We start from the raw sequence: 23,373 nt of genomic DNA, 5'->3' as shown, positions 1-23,373 counted from the left end.
AACACCGCCGTCTGCATCTCAGAACGTATTCTGCGTTACTCCATCCATCCTTAAAAAAAAAGACTCATTCTCATTTCTCAAAAAGTTAATAATTTTTAACTTTAACCAATTATTAATATTTATAGCACATAATTACTATCATTAGGTAGATTGTTGAATATACTTTCATATATTTGGAGATATAAATGTTGCACATATTTTCTATAAACTTAGTAGTTTGAGACACACAATTCTCGTAGCGACTCTTTTTTAGACTGTGGGAGTACTCCACTGTTGACCTGAATGAAACATGTTGGTGCATGTTTCTAATTTGGTGCTATACGGTAAACGTACCATTAGAAGCTAGCTCCAGTCCAGTTAAGTAAAACTCCGAAACCACGTTTTTTTTAATCCATGTTGACGAGGTGTTACCGTGTTAGGCTGTTAGCTGGCTAGTCGGCATCATACCGGTGTTGCGATGACTCTTAGAATAGGACTAAAAAATAAATTAAAATACTGTTTCGACTGATTATTACGAGAGAAAAATACTGTTATATCTAAAAAAAAAAAAACACTGTTTACATGAACAGTAAAAGTGTGACTGCGCTGGCCAGACTGGCTCCAGCCAGCCAAACGCAGCCTCGATTGGCTCACCAGTCACCACACAGTACACGCATGTACCTATCACTATTCATTTCATCGATCCACCATAGCATTAACGAACATATGCATGATGCATGGTTGCTCGATCAGCCCAACAGTAAGGCGGATGTGATTGGGTCAGCTGTCATGTACTCCTAATTAAGTGTCGGTTGGGGCGCTAACTATCCAACTATTTCTTTTGAACTAACCATGTCTCCCCATTTATTGACTGATATGTCTGATGAGCGGTGTCTTTAATCACCAACAGCCTGTTCGGCTGAGATTATTCCCTCGTAAACGATCGTAAATTTTCAACCAAAATAATATTTTTCTCTCACACCAAACCAATCAACAGTACTTCTTCACGATCCAGCAACGAACCAGCTCAGTCAAACAAACAGCTGAGTCATTTACAAAACTCGGGACGGGGTCTGTCCAAATCACGGAAAAAAGTTATGTACGGACCGTCCACACCTTGCAGCATGCGGACTACAAATCAAATTGCGCCACGTAGGAGAGAATCAGGAACCAACACGGTGGTGCCAGAAAAAAATCTATGCAGCTTCCGTGCATACACGCTTCCATCGACCGCCGCGTGTCCATGTAAAGGGAATCGACGTCTGTCATTTGCTCCCCAACCGCGCTTCAGCCCACTGGGCTCCCGTGCTTAGGTCCACTAGGCTCCCATGCAGCCAGCCGCCGGAAACACCTGCCGTCGGATGCAGACAGCGCTCACATGGCAGCCATCCGGTGTACGGTATGCATGACTCCATGGTGGATACTGGAAGCATGGGATTTTTTTTCCGTGGTGCCGCCGCATGGTGATGAGGAGGTACACTAGTCAGAAGCGCTACGTCCGCACCATGCAGGGTGTGGACGGTCCGTACTTAATTTTTTTTTTCCCAAATCACAATATAACCTAGTCCCAACCGGGCCAACTCATGAGCACACAGATTACATGCATGGGGCCAGAATGAAATATCTGCATGAATAAAATCAAGGGTTATTTGAATTCAAGCCATTACAATTTTCACGTTTGAGAGATTTGGCATTATAGTTCATCTAATAGGAAATTTGACATTACAATTGTTAAACTCGTCGATACGTGCCATTATGGAAGTATCTTGCGCCCTTGGGCCCACCTGCAGGTGAGGTATCCCTGTTGTATCTACGTATAGACCAAATTGCCCCTGACAGAAGGATAAGGCCACCATAGCCATAGAGACCGATTCAGTTCCGCGTCGCGAACCCTACCAGGCTCAACTCGGTCTCGGCGGCGGTGGCTCTCTAGGCGGCGCGGGCGCAGGTGGGCGGCGGCGCCTCTCCAGGTCACGCGAGCGCAGGCGGGTGGCGGCGCCTCTCTAGGCCGGCTTGGTCGCAGGCGGGCGGCGGCAGCTCTCGAGTCCGGCGTGGGCGAGGCAGGCGGCGACGGCGGTCCGGCAGGCTGTCCCGGGCGTAGTTGGGCGGTCGCGGGCACAGGAGGGCGGGAGCTGCGGTGGGCACGGCGATGCAGTGACCCTCATGGCTGGGTCACCTGCACAGCCGTGCTCCTCCACAGGAGAGATGGAGGACGGCGGCAACAGGTATATTTTGGCCCTGCAGCCTCTACATTATTTGTGCTAGGATTTACTTGATCTGCCTCGATTTGTGCTAGGTGTGAGTTGTTTTCTCTAGTGGTAAAGGTCGAAGGCTTCTGGTCGGCAGATTCTCAGGGTAGAAAAGCGTACAGGAAGGGTCGTGCGTGGTTGAGTTTGGGTCATTAACATTAGACTTGTTGATGAACAGCCTTTCCATTGAACTAGAATCTGCTCCTAACCAGTCAGCCATAATTTCTTTCTTTGACAAAAGGTGGAATGAGGATGTCAATTTAATTGATGAAATTCAAATGCTTGACTTGTTTGACATGTACAAGGAGGAAATGGCTTGCCAGGTAGCAGTAAGGGTGGTTGAGTTGGCACCAGTAGGAGATGATGTTGATTTAGAGGCTGATGATGTTGAATTGGAGGCTGACCATCCAGTGGGAGATGATGTAGAGGTTGACAGAGAGCCTGATATGTTTGATAATGAGGAGTATGTCGGAATTGGCGATGAGAACATCTATATTCCAGTGCCACCTAGTAACGCACAACCTTCTACTAATGCACAACTGAATGATAATGTACCCCTTTTGATCATATTTTTTATGATGTTGCTACTGAAGGAGATATTCTTTTGGAGGAAGAGGTGAATGATGCTGATCCTCAAGAGATCAAAGTACTTCATGATCCTGAGAATCCCAACATTGTGAAGGGAGGGTTGTTTCCTGACATCATATCATTCAGGAAAGCAATCAAGCATTATGCTATGAAGAAAGGTGATGAACTCTTGGTCTCTCAAAATGTATTTGATGCACAAAATACACATGAGAATATATCAAAGCCGAGGACGGCTTTGTTTAAAGGAGAAGATGATGAGCTCATGGTTTCACAAAATATATCTGAAGAAAATACTTGTTCAGTTTCAAATATGGTAACTGGTCTTCAATTTGGTGCTTTTTCTTCTGATGAAAAATATATAAAGAAGGCGAAGGAAATATTTCCTCCAGGTGGACTTTTGTCGATGATCTTTAAGGGTGCACCATCCAAGAAATAAGATAATAAAAGGTCAAGAAAATATATTTTTATTGGGTCCATGCAAGTTGATGTAACTTGAATTATTAATGCTACAGAGAATACTTGGAGAGGTGTTGCTGGTAACGTCAAGTGGGCGACGTGAAGATCACAAGTCCTATTGCATGATTAGCAATCTGGCCGCAATATTTTAATATATAGCTAGCCAATGAGTCTATTTTGCTAGAACCAAGGTCAGGTCGTGCATCTTATGCCAAGTCTAGCTGGGCCTAGCATCAGGCCTGCATGCCTTTATAAAGGGTGCCAACCCATTGTAATAGGGTAGATTGGATTTTATTTTGTGTAGTCATTCCCCGTCGAGCCGCCGCTCATGAAACCCTAGAGGTTTATCGATCCGGATCTCTGCGAGGATTTGTGTTGGTGTGTGATCGGGAATTCATCTTCTCGGGCTCGCATTGGTTCCTATTGGAATCCCCTCTCTGGATCGTGCCCTAACTGTGCACGGGTTGGAGATGGTCTACTACTCGGATTGCATCTGTCTCAAGTTTGTAAGCCGAATATTCTAATTATTGCTACTGCTTGTCTTTGGTTGAACAATCGAATTATTTTACCTATAGATTAGTGTCTTGCTTGGTCAATACAATTCTGTGAGATTGATCTACGTTGAAATATTTGTCAGTGGTTTCCTATGAACAACAAAGAGGAATAGAGTTGTGTCCTTTGGCTAATTATTAAATTATATATTTGTACTGTCTTCCCGTGCAAGTATATATACATACATACACACAAAGCTGCTAGTTTGTCTCTGATTCGACTTGCTATATCTAGCCCTCCTGTATTGCTTGGCCGAGGAGATTAAATCATCAGGAATAGGACATAATATTATATTGCTTGCTTCTTGCTGACGCTGAACGGTAGTTTTTGGTCTGTTGCTGTATTAAGTCTCGGCCATAGATATTTTTGTGATTTCTGCACCGTGAAAGATTGGGCATTATTTTCGGACATCGTAGGCGTGTCCTCATCAGTTGGTATCAGAGCTAGGTTGCTCACGGTGCATTTGGATATTTTTTTCAATGGCTGATTTGAAATTGCTCAAGAAAGTTCATCTTTTGCCAAAGTTATCTCTAGCAACACGTCTCAAGGAGTACTATGATTGGGAAGAACATATAAAAGATTTCTTCTAGGGTCATGGACTTGCATCGGCCCTAAAGATATATTATGCAGAAGAGACAACGGCTACCGATATTTCACATTGGTGGGATTGCTGATGTAGACTAGGCCCGATTTTCCGAAAGGTATAATAGCATCGATTGGTGGAGACTCGATGTTCACGATCTAGGCTGGTCCTAGCAAAATAGACTCATTGGCTAGCTATATATTAAAATATTACGGCCAGATTGCTAATCATGCAATAGGACTTGTGATCTTCACGTCGCCAACTTGGCGTTACCAGCAGCACATCTCCTAGTATTCTCTGTAGCATTAATAATTCAAGTTACATCAACTTGCATGGACCCTATAAAAATATATTTTCTTGGCCTTTTATTATCTTCTTTCTTGGATGGTGCACCCTTAAATATGATCATCGACAAAAGTCCACCTGGAGGAAATATTTCCTTCGCCTTCTTTATATATTTTTCATCAGAAGAAAAAGCACCAAATTGAAGACCAGTTACCATATTTGAAACTGAACAAGTATTTTCTTCAGATATATTTTGTAAAACCATGAGCTCATCATCCTCTCCTTCTTTAAACAAAGCCGTTCTTGGCTTTGATATATTCTCATGGTATCTTGTGCATCAAATACATTTTGAGAAACCAAGGGTTCATCAAAAGGCTTCGAGTTTGCTCCTGAAGGCAAGTCAGACAAGACAAGATTCATTGCAAAGTGTGCTGCCACAGGTTGTCCTTGGTGCATACATGCTTTAAGATTGCATGATAATAAAACAATTCAGGTGACGTGCTGATTTTGTTATTCATATTGGAGTACCTGATGTTTTTTCCATTGTATTACTTGCTGATTTTGTTATTCATATTGGAGTACCTGATGTTTTTCCACTGTATTACTTGTTGATTTTGTTATTCATATTGGAGTACCCGATGTTTTGGGGGGCTATATTACTTGCTGATTTTGCAGATCAAAAAGCTACCTGCAGAGCACAACTATCCTACTACTAAGCTGAGAGTAGACAAAATGGCATCCCAGGGATGGTGTGCAGATAGGTTAGGTGATTGGTTAAAGAACCCAAAGAAAGGACTAAAGGATGTCCTAGATAAATTGGAGGGGACCATGGCATCAAGCTAAAGTATTCAAAGGCTTGGTCTGGTATGAAGGTAGCATTAGAGCAGATTCATGGTAAATATGAGGAGAGTTTTCATTTGCTTTTCAACTGGGCTGCTCAAATACAGCAGAGATACCTCGCCTGTAGGTGGGCCCAAGAGCGCCAGATACGTCCATAATGGCAATTATCAGCGAGTTCAGCAATTGTAATGGCAAATTTCCTATTAGATGAATTGTAATGGCAAATCTCTAAAACGTGAAAATTGTAATGGCTTGAATCCAAATAACCCTAAAATAAAAACGTACAAGTAGGCGTATCTCCCTAAATAGGACATCACCTGGAGCAAGGTTGTGCGGGGCGCCCTGCCGCAGGCTCGGGGCTGCCGATTCAGGCTGTTCGGCCACGGGAGCGCGAAGGCTGCCGGGCTTGAGGGGCGAGCGCAGGGCCTGCCGCCGTCGGGTTTGGTGAAGCCGAGGCCGTTGTTGCCGATTTGGGCGAGGTTGTTGTCGCTGCCGTTTCTCAGAAAGGTAAGAATATCGTATAGATCAATAAATAACCATGATTTCTTACTGCTCCGCGATGAAGACTAGCATTTTATGCCAAGCCTAATGCTTGGGTTGGCATCTCCGATGGCCATCAGCATGGCAGTGATGATTCTGTAGCGAGCGCTGGTGTCCTAGAAGATGATGCGCATCGGAGTTGTTGTCGTTGCCAGCAACACTGGGTAGCCTCCGCTGGAATCGACGGAGACAGAGAAGCCAAATCCATGCTCTGTTATTCTTCTTCTTGTTCTTGCGTCCAAGCATTTTTTGTTCGTCCCATTCAAGCGAAGAGAGAGAGCATTCTCGTGCTGATAATGTGTTAGAGCGTTAATGTAAATGAAGAGTGAACTCTTGCTTTCATTGATCTCAGAAATATATTTATATAAGTGGAGGGGTGTCACGAAGGGACACCACTGTTCCCAAAAGATATGCCCTTTGGAACTAAAATTAACTATCTAATCATATTCACTAATCCTGTGCTTGATGGATGAGATCATTCGTGAAGAGACGCCTGTTCGTCTATAGATGTTCGTTCGTGTATAGGTGTCGTTTCACAACAATGACATAATTAACCCTCTTATCGATTCTCCTAATTGGCCAGTGGCTTGGGGGGCCACACCCAGCGCCCCCACTAGATCCCGAGTAGAGCCCGTGAGGTCTGAGCCTCCATCGCCCAAACCTGACCGAAAGATACTCGGTAAGCTAGCTCGGGCGAATGCCTCGGAGCTCTTGACAGGACCATGCCGCATACACAGTTGGTCATGCAGCCCAAGCCCATCGGCCCGGCCCAATGCCCATTTTTTTGGCCCGGTCCAAGCACGGCCCGCCCCGGAGGAGCAGACCGTGCCTGGGCCTTACCCTAGGCACGTGGGCAAGCACGGCACGGCTTGCTACAGATGAGGTGGCCCGCTAGCGGCCTGGCCTGCCAACCCCGCGTAGCCACGCCCCCAGGCCAGGGCAGGGCGACATTCAGCCCAGGTCCCTCTCGCCTGTCGCCTCACCCTCAGTCCCTCACACCGAACCCTAAATCCTACCCGCTCCCTCTCGCCTCTCGCCACTTCCCCGCACGGTGGCGTCTCCCTCGCGCGCGGCATCTCCCTCCGTGCGTTGGCCTCTCTCCCTCCTTCAGCTCTGCCCTCCTTCAGCACACGGCCGCGTTGTAGGTTTCTTCGTTTGTCATAATAACATATCAGCTTGACTTTAAAGGAATCCAATTAGGATTGATCTGCATATTTTTGACGAACACAATCAGAACTACTACGGATTTGTTTCCGTCGCTGCTACATACACATGTTTGTACATGACCCGGGTGTCGCTGCTACATACACATGTTCGTACATGACCCGGGCACCCGGCCGGTCTCATCGGGAACCGCAAGGTTACTATAGACTTGAATACGATGAATGCTAGGTATAGGTGTCCGTCCGTCCGGACAGTGCCGATTTTGGGCCGTGACGGAGCACAACGACCGCTCGTCCACTCGCCTTCTATCCTAACCATTTAAAAAAAAGAAAAAAATTTCTTATCCCTTCCGTTCCCTCCTCTCTTCACCACTTCCCAATGCGGATACCACTCTACCTCGCTGCTACCGCGCGCCCCATCCAGCGCTGCTCGCTCGCCCCGTCACGAGCGCTTCTCGCCCCTCCCATCGCGCGTTGGTGCTGGTGGTGCTCGCTCCGCCTGTCGCGCGCGTCGCCCGCCCAGCCGAGCCAAAAGCGGTGCTGGTGGCGCTGGTGGCGGTGGCGCATGGGTGCGTCGCAGGTGCTAGTGCGCCCGCCCGATCGAGCCAAGCCCGCTACTGGTGGCGGTGGTGCTTGTGCGCTGACGCTCGCTGCCGTGCCGGCTCCGACCCTGGCGGCTGGAATCAATCGGTCCCGGCCTTCCCCTCCCCTATGTTGCATATGCATGTTTTAATTGTTTCAGGCATTTTAGATGGTGTTGCAATTGTTCTATTTTGATATTGCAAAGGTAGATCGGAGATGTTGCACATGTTGCATATGTTGCGAGCATTACAGATGCATGTTGCAAGCGTTTATTCAAAATATTTCATCTATTTTCAGACACATTTTGCAATCGTTTTTTATCTAGATGTTGTATATGTTTCACACATATGTTGCAACAGTATGTTCCAAACTGTTTCGGTTGTTTCAGTCTTATGTTGCAGCAAGTGATTTCATGTTGCAAGTTGCAAGTGTTATTTTTTTGGATGTTTCATGTGTTCTACACATGTTGCAAGTGCATGTTCCAAGTGTTTTATTTTTTTTCAAATGTATGTTGCTTTAAAAAAATTATGTTGCAAGTGTTTTATGTTGTTCGCCCGGGGGGGGGGGGGGGCAGGAGGACGGTGCGCGCGCCGCGCCGCGGGGGGGGGGGGGGGGTTGCAGACAGAGCGTTGGGGGCGGGCAGATGTGTGCTCCGGTCGGGGCACGCCGGGTCCCAGCTCTCGAATGTCGTCCGTGCGGAGAGAGATGAGCGGGTCTAGGGAATGACTGGCGGGCGCAGATACGGGAACGGAGTACACGCGTGGGACGGAGCGAATCCGAACGTCCGAGCGCAAGCCATGCTGTTTGATAATCATGTGTCTCCTAATGTACATGGAAAAAGTACAATTACGTGGCTCCTGCCTATCTACGAGAACATAGTCAATACAGAAGTGTTAAAAACAAGAGTACACAATGGTTTTTAGGGCAAAAAAATGCGTTTGCTCATTTGGAAAAACAGGAGTACATTATAAATTAATCAATCCGTTTGCTTATTTGGAAAAAAAACAATAGTTTTTAGGGCAAAAAAATGCCGTGTGGATACATGAACATTGTGTGGATTATTTTTGGAACAATAAAATACGTGCAGACCCAAAAAAAAACAAGAAAAATTGGATATACAAGGTCTAGAACAAGGAACAGGAACTGTGCTAGGAATAGAAACTGCCCAAGGAAGACAACGGCCCAAGATACTGATGAAGGAGATGACAGTGAGAGCCAAGATCAGCATGTAGAATCTGGTTCAGCAACAGCAACTGAGGAAGATGAAGAATCTGTACATACTACGGATGGAGCTTTCATTTGAATGATGATTTGCTTAATTAGTTAATTTGAAGAATCTGTTGCCTGCTTGATTTGCTTAATTATCTGGTTTGACTACGATTTGTAAACATGGCTAAAAATAACAAGAGCCCAGCTCAGCAAAAAAAAGGCTACAACGTGTATAGGGTGTCTATCATCCACTAGATTATTATATCTGATTATATCTGAACCAATTCAAGGACAGATGCACGCATGCACCTATGGGCATGTTCGCTGGTTGGTTTCTGGGCTGGTTTTAACTGACTGGTGCTGATTTGTTGCGAGAGAAAAACACTGTTGGTTGGCTGGTTTGGGCTGGCTGAAACCAACAAGCGAACAGGTTATATGTCTTCCAAGACTAAAACATCACTAACTTCTATTGGGAAGTTGAGATTGAATTTGCCGAACATCAAGGATACTCTGCAGGCCAGATCTATAAGTTGGATGAAGCAGATTAACACCAAGTTCCTGCTTCATCCGAGCATTAGAAACCCGTTTCTCTGCAGGTACAATTATCTCTTGATAATCTGAGCCTGTAGACTTGGCATCAATGGTTTCAGTTATCAGATCAGGATATCTCCCCTGTATCAAACTCCTAGCAAACGCAAAAACTTCAGCTCTTGGGGCAGGGTCGTCATCCACCACATTAAATATTTTCCTGGAATAGAATTATAAACATGAGAAGTGAATCATTAGCAAACAAGATACTTCCTTCCGTTTGTGTTTACTTGTCTGCAACTTTTTACTATAGCAAATTCGACCATCTGTTTTTTCTTCTAAAAAAATCTTAGATACTTCAATGTATATAACACTAATGAAGTATGTTCAATAAAGAATCATATATATGAAAACTTGATGTATCTAAAAAAATCTTTTGCAGAAAAAACGTATGGTCAAAATTGCTACAGTAAAAATTTCGGTGACAAGTAAACAAAAACAGAGATAGTATTTCAGATTTTACTAGGTCGCTACAAAGAACCAAACATGACTAAAAACTAGAGTACCAAGTGTACATGGGTTTGGAATTGAAGTTTTTATATTTGAATAGTGTATGATCAGAATATCAAACGTGCAAATATTGCATCTAGTAGAGGTACTAAACATGGTACTCCATCCTTTCTAAATTATTAGTTCTGTCTCTCTAGATACATAGGTTTTGCTACATATCTAGATATATATTATGCCTAGATACATAATAAAAATTATGTATCTAGAAAAGTTAAAACGACTTATAGTTTGGAACGGAGGGAGTACCATGCAAAGTCTCATTGCACAAAATGTGAAATTCCCACTCTACTTTTTACCCTAAGAAACGTCATGATGCATGATATAATTATGTTGGTTAATTGGTAAGTAAGATGTCTTCTAGAGAAAACAGAGATACAGTTGAAATATCTTGGTTGTGCATTTCCACAAGCAACGTGGCACAGGAATTAAGACTGAAATATTGTTGGATATCACAAACTGAAGTGACATCAATGCATCCGGAAAGGAAACCTTGCACATCTGATGCTCATGCTAGCCAAGACAGCCTGGTAGATGTCAGCCACGTGGATTCGTGCAGTATACTGCTTAGATTCTCGCAACTTCTGTCTCTGTGACAAAGATTTGCCCTTGGCTAAGGTGTCCAAAGCACTGCAGTAAACAGGGTCTAGTCATTGGAATATAAGAAAAGAACTATGAAACAAAGAATTTCACAAAACAGTCATCAAGGTACTACAACAGTCTCCAATAATATATTCTTCATGTCAAAATCTATTCTATTATTTGGCCTGGCATTATAGATATGTTTCAGTTTCCATAAGCTTTACACAGTGCTACTAATCAGCATGCCAACAAATGTTCCATTTTTGGTCAAACTGAATTAGTAGAAATTAAAATGGTGAAATGGAATGAAATTTCAGCAGGTCAAAACCTTCTTCCAGGCCCATATATTCCACCAAAACGGAATATAAAAGCAGACATATTTGGGTCATCAATAAGATTCAGCCATCCTTTTTCTGCGTTATATCTTAACTTGGCAGACTCGCTCTTTGGGTTTACTGTATGACTGCATGCACAGCAGTGTATTTAGCTTTCTATTAAAATGTACTTCATGGACAAGAAAAGAACCAATAAGTCCCTTACTCCTCATCAACCAATACACCACCACAATCACCATACACACCTGAAAGTAAGAAAGTGTCACGAAGTAGCTTTCTAAGGAAAATCTCTTATATGGTGACCTGCACACAGCATGATTTGTTATTACCCTTGACTCAGCTTCAATGTTTGACAACTTCAAATTAAGTGCATGACAAGAGAAAAAGAAATATATGCATCGAGTAATGCGTCAACTGCAATAGCTGCCCTGTGCAAATCACCCACAGATCTCCAAATGCAGTGCTAGCCACAAAACGCTTGTAAATTAGTAAATATACTTCACGCCAGTTTGTTGTATAGTTAATGGCTAACATGATACTATAAGCAGAAGAATGGAAGAAGCACTCTGCTCAATTTGATGTTACTCCACATATAATATGTTGGCAACTAAATAAGATTTATATGAGGGGTCTATCCCCATGTTTGGATGTTTGGGTGTATTAGATAGTGAAATTTCAAGTCTCTGCATCACAACTGCTTAGAGAAGATATTTGTTTTTCTTCCCCGCTATTTGAGCCTGCTAGTTTTCATAGGAAACATCAATTTCTAATGATACTGCAAGAATAAGAACCCCCCTCCCCCTCAGGTTTTGGGTTCAACTCCCTATGGGAGCGAATTTAAAAAGGCCTGGGTTAAAATACACCCCTCAGTAGCTGTGTTCCTGAGTTATACGATAAACATCTGAATCAGTTTTAGCGAGATACACATGTCCGCAGCACATCCAGGGCAGCTGGCCTTTCGGGTGTTTCTCGGCCTGCATGTGAGAAGCTTCTTAGTGCAATGCCATTGGGGTGGTCGTTTTCTTTAATATTGCAGCTTTTAGCTTATAAACAAAATATTGACATATTTATTCCCCTGACTGATTGCAGCAATTCTCCTGACTAACCCCAACAAAACTTGACAACTTTGAGCAGCAGGTGAGCAACTTCACCCTAACAACCCTAAAATCCCCAACCCCAAGTAGCATATGATTTACAAATAATGAACAGATTAAATGAAAATATCATGCAATTAAAGCTGAATATGCACAAAATATTTGAGAGCTTACTTGTTGAAGAAAGGTAGCATAACCATTCAAGATTACCATGGCTGAGCATTCTCCTCAGGTCTTCATCTAATTTAAGTAGCTGGGGTAACAGGTGCAAATTACCATAAAGTGAAATCCAGTTAGCATTAAAGCCTGATCAAACAAAAGCAAGCAATGATTGACTTACAACTTACAGGATCACCAATTCCAGGGATGGGTGGGATGGAGATGAGCAAGTGAGTTGCTTGTCGCAAACTGTGAATATTTTCCAGGCTGCAAATGACATATCTATCAGTAATAACCACTTAAAAACTCAACCAAGAACAGAGAAATTTATGTACAGGAACATACTATCATCACAGTGTTATAGACTCCTTTGGACGCACCTATAGGCATCGACCAAGCCAGCCAGCAGGCCCAAGCTGTGGCTAGGCTGGACTCTTTAGTAGATTAGATCAGGGAGAGATTAGATTGGAGTTTGTTTAGGAAAGTGCACCTATACTATAAAGGGCACCTTAGGAGATTGTAATCATTATCGAAGAAGGAATAAACTCTCCCTGGTTATCGGGGTGGGAGTTTCCCTTCGACGGTGGCGTCGAACGCTTCAGCCGTGCCCACCGGAGAAGAACCCACCGCCGACGTTCCTCGCTATCCCTTGCGTTCCAATTCCCAGTCCAGCCTTCTCCTCCACTCTCCCCTTCATTCACCACACCGCAGGCGCCGTAACAATTTGGTATCGGAGACCTTCACGGGTGCATCGACTACCATGTCCGGCACCTTCGATCCTGCGGCCATGGATGCCAAGTTGGATCGCTTCTTGGGCCAGCTCACCACCAAGAACAATCGCCTCAACTCGCATGATGCACGGCTCGCGCATGTGGAGATGGGGAAACCTGACGCCGGGAAGAGCAGCGGCGAGGACGACAACCATGGCGGCGGGGACGCTCACCGCGACGCCCGGGACGATCACCGTGACAGCCGTGACGAGAACGATGGCAGGGACTTCGATCGGGACCGCACTTGGGCAGAGTTCCACGATCGGGAACGATTCCTCCACCGCCGACGTTCCTCGCTATCCCTTGCGTTCCAATTCCCAGTCCAGCCTTCTCCTCAACTCTCCCCTTCGTTCACCATGTTAGTGTTGATCTCTCCAGCTCGGCCCAACGGCCGAGTTGGGCCTTGACCTCGCGCCCTGTTCGGGAGCTCTCAACCCTACATGGTTGGTGGGCCCCCGTCGCATTGCGCTATAAAGAGAGGTGGGGGCCGGCGACTCTCAATACGAGGTTCACCGTGAGCCGCCACGCCCACCGACAAAACCTAACCTGATCTAGTGAGGGGCGCAACCAGCGACGGGAAGCACCATCACCGGGACGCCATCGCCGTTGGACCACTTCACCGCTACACCGCCACTAGAGCGCCACCTCTTCACCGCCCTCTCTACTGACGCGATGGACGGTTCCAGCTCCACCAAGCCCTTCGATGGTCGGTACCTCTGCTCCCCTCTCCCTCTTGGATCTCGTAGTCCATGTTCTAGGGCATGGTTATCCTATTCTAGTCAAGTCAGCACCCCAAGATCTACATCTAATGATCTTGTAATTTTAACAATGGTATCAGTCACCTACGCCAGCGTGTAGATCTAGATTTTGGGGTAGAAATACAAGAGAAATTAGAAGGAGATGAATCGAAAGAAACGAATCGAGTTGAATCACCCTAACCCTAGAAGGGGAACGGACGGAGAAGGAGAGGACCTACCTGGTTTCTTCACCACCGTCGACACCGCCGCGTGCGGGAAGGACACACCGCCGCGCCCGCCGACACGCCAGAAGATGGTCAAGCCATGCTCGTCGCCGTGCGTGCGAGCCCTGGCTGAGGGCGCCACTACAAGCCCGCTCGACGGTGGCACGTTCACCCTCGGGCGAACGCACGCGCCGGCGAGGGGGCCTACGGCATCACCGGCCTTCTGTTCTCCGGCAGCCTTGAGTCACCGCCGCTGCTGCGTCGCTGCGCTGAGAGAAAAGGGGAGGAGAAGAAATGAGACCTAGGGTTTTGGGGGAGGAAGGCGGCCATGGCTTTGATCAGGAGAGGACTCCGGGGAGCCGTCCGATCCAGATGGATAGCTCTGGACGGCCGAGCCGGCTTTTGGCCCAGGCGGGGAACAGCTTTCTCGACCTAGGCCCAGGTTGCAGCCTGGGCGCGGAGTGTAGAGGCGCACGCGAACGCCTAACGGGCCGCGGGCCTCACTTTCTAGGCTGGGCCGAATGAACAGTTGACGACAGTTTTAAGTTTTTTTTTCTATTTTTTCAGTGGCATTTTGACAATATGTTTTAATCTAGTTTTTATCTCTATAAATTTGCACCAACGTGTTCAATTTTAGAGAGTAGATAAGTACTCAAAAATGCTTCTAGAAAAATAGAGTATTTTCATGTTTCCGCTGCTATGTTAATGTTTTATCCTCTAATTAAATTGGAACCAACGGAAAAATTTAATTAGAGTAGTCATATTTGTTTAAGTTAAATTATGGTATTGTTATTTTCTGACCAACGTTGATGCTAACAATATTATAAGTTTATTCATGAGTTATTTTTCATGCATTAATTCAATTTCTGCCCAACGGTGATATAGAATTAATGTAGAAGAATGTTGTATTTATGATATTGTTATTTTATGACCAAAGTTGATGATAGCAATATTATAAATTTTTATTTATGAGTTCTATGCATTAGTTCTATTTCTGCCCATCGGTGATGTAGAATTAATGTAGAATCACATTGTATGTTTTAATTTTGACCAACGTTAAATTAAGCCATGCAATTAGTATATCATGTTTTCTCACTTTCTTTGATGATGTTTTCAGGACTCAACCCTATGGCATTCATCTCGCACATTCCGCCTCTTGAAGGGGGCAACTATCGCGTATGGCGAGAGAAGTATGAGTCGGCACTTGCGCTGTCCGAGAATGACCTAGCACTTACATCTCCGTGTCCTACTGAGCTAGTGGACCCGGTGAGAGTAGAGAATAAAACTGATGCTGATTTCACTGCTTGGCAGCGAGATCATACAGAAGTGAGAATGAAATACAATCTTGATCATAAGAAGTGGCACATTTCGAACCACAAGTGCTTGATGGTGGCCAAGTCCACTAATTTAGATGCATTAAGGGGATCAATTCCATATTGTGACACCGCCACCGAATATCTCAAGAAAGTGGAGAGTCAGTTTACTGGCTCTTCAAAGGCTTATGCAAGCACTCTCATTAAGAAGTTAGTTAATGACAAATACTCTGGTGGAGGGATTAGAGAGCACATATTGAAGATGAGCAACACGGCATCTAAGCTCAAGCCAATGGACTTGGGGCTCAAGGATGAGTTCCTAATTCATTTGATTTTTACTTCTTTGCCCAAAGAGTATGAGACTTTTGTTGTGAACTACAACTTACAACCAGACAAGTGGGACATTGAGAAGTTCATTGCAATGTGTGTGCAAGAAGAGGAGAGGCTTAAGAGCTCACATGGTGACTCTGCTAACCATGTGAAGGACTATAAAAAGAAGAACTTTAATAAGAATGCCAAACCTCGAGGGAAAGCCCCTCAGAATGATCACCATTAGAAGAACAACAATATCCAAGTTGACAAGAATCAATGCAAATGGTGAAAGAAGCATGGATATTACCAAAAGAACTGTCCAGATTTCCTGAAGAGCCTTTTGAAGAGAGGTGAGAACATTATTATATTCATAGATGAGTCCTTGTATTTAAGTTATGAAAAATCTACTTGGTGGATTGACTCAGGTGTAACTATTTATGTTGCAAAGTTATTACAGGGATTCCATACGAGGAGGACCCTGCAAAGAGGAGAAAGAAGAATTAAAGTAGCAAATAGAGTTGAAGCTAAAGTTGAAGCCATTGGAGAACTCTCACTAGAATTAGATGATCATTTTGTACTTCAGCTTTTAGATGTCCTTTATGTACCCTCTTTGCATAGAAATCTAATAAGTGTTTCTCGTCTAGACGATGATGGATATGATTGCCATTTTGGTAATAGCAAATGTCAGATTGTGTTTAATAATAAGTGTGTTCGTCTTGCCTTCCGACAAGACAAGCTTTATTTGTTATCACTTTTCTGAGAATGTGTATGTTGTGAGCATTGAGAATGAGAATGCCTCCTCGTCTATAAAGGGCGTACCTAGTGCAGAAAGTTCCCGCTCAATAAGCAGAAGAGAGTTCATAATGTATCATCGAAATTATAGCATTATCGTTTACTCTATATTTCGAGGGGGAGAATAGAACGATTGATTAAGAAATCAATTTTTCTGCCATTAGAATTTTTAGATTTAGAACAATGCATTGATTGCATAAAAGGAAAGTATGTTAAGAAAATAAAGAAAGATGTCAAAGGAAGCGTAGGAATTTTAGAAATAATTCACACAGACATCTATGGTCCTTTTCATGTGAAGATTGTGGATGGTTATGATTCATTTATAACATTTACATATGATTATTCTCATTATGGCTATATTTATTCAATTAAGGAAAGATCAGAAGCATTGGATAAATTTAAGATATTTAAGGCTGAAGTAGAAAATCAGCATAATTTAAAGATTAAGATATTAATAAGATCCGACCGTGGGGGGAATACTACGGCCGACACACCCCATATGGCCAAGTTCCTGAACCTTTTTGCTAGGTTTTTACAGGAATATGGCATAGTTGCCCAGTACTCTACACCGGGAGAGGCTCAGCAAAATGGAGTAGCTGAAAGACGCAACCGTACCTTAATGGATATGGTGAGAAGTATGATAAGTTACTCTACTCTACCGATAAGTTTATGAATGAATGCGTTAAAAACCGCCATTCATATTCTTAATCGAGTGCTAAACAAGTCAGTGCTCAAAACACCATATGAGTTGTGGACAGGAAAAGAACCCTCACTTAACTATTTACGTGTGTGGGGTTGTCCAGCTGAGGCTAAAGTCTTTAACCCAAACATAGGAAAGCTAGACTCGAAGACACTCAGTTGTCATTTCATTGGCTATCCAGAAAAGTCAAAAGGTTATTGCTTTTATTGTCCTGACAGACATACAAAGTTTGTAGAAACAAGACATGATGTATTCTTAGAGGAAGAGTTGATCAAGGGGAGCATGGTAGCGCGAGAAATTAACCTAGATGAGAAGCGGGTACATGTACCTACTCTGATGGTTCAGGAGCCATTCTTCACGCTACCTGTTGTTGATGTACCAACAGTGCAAGACACTGTAGTAACAGCACCTGTTGTTAGTTCTCCTATGGCGATAATGAATGAACATGAGGAACCTGTCCTTCAGGATCCTGTAGAACCTGTTGTCACACATGAGGAAGAGCAACAATAGCCTCATACAGAACAAGCGTCAACTAACGAGGCCCCTAGAAGGTCTCAAAGAGTCAGGAAACCAATCATTCCTAATTACTACGAAGTCTATGAATGTGAAGAATTTCAAATAGAGGGTGATCCCACCTCATTTGAAGAAGCCATGAGAAGCGCTCACTCATCAAAGTGGCTTGAAGCCATACAAGATGAAATGAGATCAATGGATACCAATGTTGTTTGGGACTTAGAAATAATTTCTAAAGAAGCCAAGACAATAGGCTGTAAATGGGTCTACAAAACTAAATATGACTCCAAAGGGAATGTAGAAAGATTTAAAGCGCGACTTGTGGCGAAAGGCTTCACGCAAAGAGAAGGCATAGATTACAATGAGATATTTTCTCTAGTCTCATGTAAGGATTCTTTTAGAATTATAATGGCGCTTGTAGCACATTACGATTTAGAATTACATCAGATGGATGTAAAGACGACGTTCCTAAATGGGGATTTTGAGAAAAATATTTACATGGCACAACCAAAAGGTTTTGTTGTGGAATGAAAGGAACGTATGGGATGCCGCCTGAAGAAACCATTTACGGATTAAAACAAGCATCAAGATAGTGGTATTTAAAGTTTGATAGAACAATAAGGAAGTTTGGGTTTCAAAAAAATGTAGATGACAATTGCGTTTATACAAAGTTCAAGAATGGGAAATACATTTTCCTAATCTTGTATGTGGATAACATCTTACTCGCCAGTAGTGGTGTTAATCTACTACTAGAAACGAAGAAGTTCTTGTCCTCAAATTTTGATATGAAGGATCTCGGTGAAGCTTTGTTCGTTCTAGAAATAGAGATTCACCGAGATAGAAGAAAGGGAGTTTTAGGATTATCACAAAAGACATACTTAGAAAAGGTTCTAAAGAAATATTGTATACAAAATTATAAGCCTTCACCTGCTCCTATAGTCAAGGGTGATAGATTTGGGGAATTCCAATGTTCTAGAAACCAATATGAGATCGATCAAATGAAAACTATACGTCAGCTATCGAAAGTTTATAGTATGCTCAAGTGTATACACGCCCTGACTTGACGTTTGTTACCGGGTTACTTGGCAGCTATCAGAATAATCTAGGAATATAACATTGGAGACTGGTAAAGAAAGTTGTGCGTTACTTGCAAGGCACAAAAGGCCTCATGCTAACGTATAGAAGATCTGATTCCCTACACATAGATGGGTATTTAGATTTAGATTATGCGGGAGATGATAGAAAGTCCATGTCAGGATATATATTTACTCTCGCAGGAGGAGTTATATCGTGAAAAAGCTCCAAGCAAACCATCACTATATCATCTACGATGTATGCCGAGTTTGTAGCGTGTTATGAGACCATAGGGCAGATGAATTGGCTGAAGAAGTTCATACCCGGGTTGAAAGTGGTAGACGACATACATAAGCCACTCAGGTTATACTACGATAATAATCCAGCAATATGTTATGCTCACAACAATAAGTCAAGTGGTGCTGTCAAACACATTGACATAAAGTATTATGTTGTGAAAGATAAAGTCCGAGATCATATAATTAGTCTTGAGCAAATAAGTATAGAAAAGATGCTCGTGGATCCGCTTATAAAAGGCTTACCACCCAACATGTTCAGAGAACACTTAACCGGCATGGGTTTAAGGAAAAGCCTATGATTCCTGGACAATAAGGGCCTAGTTGAGATTCTGTTTCAAAACAGAGAGGTGCATTGTAGCTGTTAATCTAATGGCACTGACCGTGACGATGAGGCACGCTCTATGCACTGATCTGTGATGGAATAAAAAAAAGATAAAGTAAGTTAAGTTTAAGTAATAAGATGAGATCAAGGGGAAGATTGTTAGTGTTGATCCCTCCAGCTCGGCCCAACGGCCGAGTTGGGTCTTGACCTCGCGCCCTGATCGAGGGCGCTCAACCCTACATGGTTGGTGGACCCCCGTCGCACTGCGCTACAAAGAGAGGTAGGGCCGACGGCTCTCAGTACGAGGTTCACCGTGAGCCGCCATGCCCACCGACAAAACCTAACCTGATCTAGTGTGGGGCGCAACCAGCGACGAGAAGCACCATCACCGGGTCGCCGTTGCCGTTGGACCACTTCACCGCTACACCGCCACTGGAGCGCCACCTCTTCACCGCCCTCTCTACCGACGCGATGGACAGTTCCAGCTCCACCAAGCCCTTCGATGGTCGGTACCTCTACTCCCCTCTCCCTCTTGGATCTCGTAGTCCATGTTCTAGGGCATGTTTATCCTATTCTAGTCAAGTCGGCACCCCTAGATCTACATCTAATGATCCTATAATTTTAACACACCACACTGCAAGCGCCGTAACACACAGTCATTAATATGTGCAAGAGGATATGGAGAACACATGCTAAGTAACAAGGGGTGCTCAGACCTCAGAATGTTGTCAGATACACAGTTTGATATCATGGTAGCTAAGTAAACTAACCTCTACCAACTAGCCTATCTGATAGGCTTAAATTACGGCTAGTGAATCTATGCTGCAAACAGTTACCTAGTGCAAGCAATGCGTTACAAAGCCAAACTAACGGATTAGTAACCTTGTTACCACCTGCTTCTGCATGATTTCACCAGAAACTGCTATAGGCCCATCTCTACGGTCTTTGCAAGTAAAATGTGCCAGTGGGATTACTATCATTAAGGGAATAATCAGTGGACTATAGGAAGGGCTTCCCACCTGCTTACTAGTTCCTACAGGTGAATCCAGCAACTTATTGACGATTTAGGTTGTTTCTGCTTTCATTATATTTGATTCATTATTTAGAAATGTTTCTGGCTGATGAACCATCAATGTTCAAGCAAAAGGAGCAGGCTAGAAACAAGTGCAAGTATGAAAAGGGGCCAGGATAAGCAGCACGAATCCACACCTGCTCTGTGTGGCATTGAAAACGAAAGCATTCATGCCCAGCATCTCGAGCTCCCTCTTCTTGGTGGCACTGGTGCACGTCCCAGAGACCTGCCTGTAAATTCACCCACTCCCAAATCAGAAATCAAGCTGAGACGGGGAACTAGAAATTAAGGGCTTGATTTGCGCCGGAGCCGCCCAGCCAGCGAGAAGCAGGGAGGATGAAGTCGGCGGGGCAAGAGTGAGAGGGTAACCAACCAGCCCTGCGCGAGGAGGCGCTCCGAGACGTAGCGGCCGACGAAGCCCGCGCCGAACACGAACTTGTGCCGAGGCTGAGGTGCCCAGGCCACCGGCAGCGCCGCCGTCTTGGGGGCTATTCCTGGAATCATCGTGATTCGTGTTTCTGGCCCGCAAGAAGACTGTGGTGGAAATTAACAGGATCACAAATTCACAGAATCGCAGTTCAAAATAGCAATCAATTGGTTGAATCCAGTGAATCCACCACAAGAACCTAGGCGTGGGTGGTTGTGTTCTCGGTGTAGGCCGCACACGCGGATGAGTCCTGCGGGGTTGAGATCTGTCCGTATCCGAGTCCGGATATCCAACATTCGATACCGTATCCGTATCCGAATACTCAAATCATATATTTATGATGTCGATATTCAATCATATCCTATCCAATATAGTTGACACTATCCATATTCGAATCCGAATTCGGACAGAAGTATAAAAACAAATGTAATACCGTCCGTATTTATCCCTAGTCTTGCCAACCTCTCAAGTGCAGACAGAGGCGGAGCTCCACCTACGGCAGGGTACGGCAGCTGCCCCAGCTAGCTGAACTGAAGACCCCACTCCTTTCTTCTCCTTCCAATGGCCTGTCTGCGGCGGAGTTTTGCGTTGTTGGCGTTTGGTGGCTCCAGCACCCGACCAAGGAAGACGACGATGCCTCAGAAATTAGCCTTGATGGACTGGCAGTACTCTGGCCCAGTTGATACTTAGCAACGGCGGCCCAACAGGCCAAGCTAGCTCAACGTAAGCTCGTGCCATCCCTTTCGGCCTCTCCGTTTGTCTTTGATCGCGGCAGTGCCCGGCGATTTTTTTATGCAAATCCTTTTATATGAGTAATAATAAAGAGAATATCAAAGTATCACATTTTCCATTTCTTGTGGATCCAAAATTAAGGACCTAGAGCCTCCAAAAAAATCTTTGTGATTTTCTAAAATACATGCTAAAAATTAAGGGTTGCCCATATTTTAATTGTATTTGTCATCATAGTTTTTGCAGTTTGGAGACCAAAGTTCTTCCTAAAATGCTACTCTCTCCGTCTCAAATTATAAGTCATTTAAATTTTCTTGGAGAGACAAATAATCTCAAGTACTTTTAATATATATTTAGTCAAACTTACTCCTTCAAGTACAAGATGAGCACTGATTTTAAGACGGAGGAAGTTATGCTATAGCTGATCCTTTGGAAACATTGTCTATTACTATTATGCTATCTTTGAGTGATATGTACGTTTCTTACATATAGTAACTCACTCACCATTAGAAATATGGTACGCCTAGCGCCCGGACGTCCGGCCGGACGTCGCATCCTGTGCCGCTCTTGCGTCCACATCCCGCCTCACGCCCCGCGTCCCGCCCCCCAACACCTGCGCCCGCGTTTGTCGTAGGGACCCACGCCCACCCCGCGCCCTGCAACACCCGATCCATTTTTGCAACATCCAGATGAAACTTTTGCAACATACGTCTAAAATAGATGAAACATTTGGAACATACAATTGAAACACCATTGCAACATGTGCAATATTCCGATCTACTTTTAAAACATCCAGATGCAAACACTTGCAACATACAAAAAAAATAGATGAAACACTTGAGACATGCGTCTAAAACACTTGCAACATGCGTGTGCAAAAAACAGATGAAACATTGGGATAGATGCTTGCAACATACATGTATAACAATTGCAACATATGCAACAACCCGATCTACTTTTGCAACATCCGCATGAAACAATTGAAACATACATATGAAACATCTGAAACACTAAAACATGGGCTTACGTCCACAAACACTTGAAACACAACATCGCCGCACGGCCATGACCTACCTGGTGGGCAACTGCAGTGGGCGCAAGCTCGCTGGATGGTGCGCGCCCGCCATGCCCGCCGTCAGCCGAGGGAGAAGAGCGTTGCCAGATCTAAGGAGGGCATCGCCGGTCGGGGTAGGGGAGGGTTAACGGCTTGCTTGGATCTCGCCAGGGTAGGGGAGAGGGCCACCGGATCTGCGGGCATTGGACGATTCCGGTGGGTGAGGACGTCGGGGTGGGGGGAAGGGCACTGCCGGGGTGGGGGAAGGAGCCGCCGGAGTGGGGGAGGAGGATGCTGGGGTGGCGGAAGGAGGACGCCGAGGTGGGGGAGGAGCTGCCGGGGAAGGGGAGGAGGACGTCGGGTGGGGGATGGAGCCGCCACTAGCTAGGGAAGCATTGATGGTCGCGTCATCGGGTGTGGGGCAAGACGTAAATGGATAAGAATGGGGAGGGCCGTGAGCGCTGCGAGAGTGAGTGGTGGGAGGCATCCGTCCGTTCAGGCGTATTAATCATATTATTATCGTTAGAAATAAGGCCCAAATGGGTACTACTAGCAAAAGAAAAAATCGATGTCTCACGTCAACGTCTAGCTCATACACTATCGGATGAAGTTGCCTATGTAAAATAAATTACATACAATTCATGCCAAACTATTGAGATATTTTTTTAACAGCGCCTGAACTTTTGCCAAATATGTTCGAAGTTCTTCCTAATAAGTTGTAAATGGCGTACTCGCATACGATCC

General features: G+C 44.4%; 1 protein-coding gene across 1 annotated transcript; it reads right to left on the bottom strand.

Annotated features, from left to right (window-relative positions):
* Positions 1–9,474: 9,474 nt before the first annotated feature.
* On the bottom strand, positions 9,475–21,441 carry LOC136530527 (uncharacterized). The gene is made up of 9 exons (XM_066523254.1): positions 21,309–21,441; positions 20,793–20,953; positions 20,557–20,649; positions 12,480–12,558; positions 12,307–12,385; positions 11,244–11,283; positions 11,032–11,166; positions 10,614–10,751; positions 9,475–9,774 (listed from the first exon to the last, which is right to left on the bottom strand). The coding sequence occupies exons 2-9, from the start codon at positions 20,921–20,923 to the stop codon at positions 9,486–9,488; spliced, it is 984 nt and encodes a 327-aa protein (XP_066379351.1). The 5' UTR covers positions 20,924–20,953; positions 21,309–21,441; the 3' UTR covers positions 9,475–9,485.
* Positions 21,442–23,373: the final 1,932 nt, after the last annotated feature.

The sequence above is a fragment of the Miscanthus floridulus genome, unplaced genomic scaffold (genome assembly GCF_019320115.1).
Source record: "Miscanthus floridulus cultivar M001 unplaced genomic scaffold, ASM1932011v1 fs_152_1_2, whole genome shotgun sequence".
In the NCBI taxonomy this organism is placed as follows: domain Eukaryota; kingdom Viridiplantae; phylum Streptophyta; class Magnoliopsida; order Poales; family Poaceae; genus Miscanthus; species Miscanthus floridulus.
The sequence above is the reverse complement of the archived record's forward strand: the minus strand, read 5'-3'. Positions and strand labels throughout refer to the sequence as shown.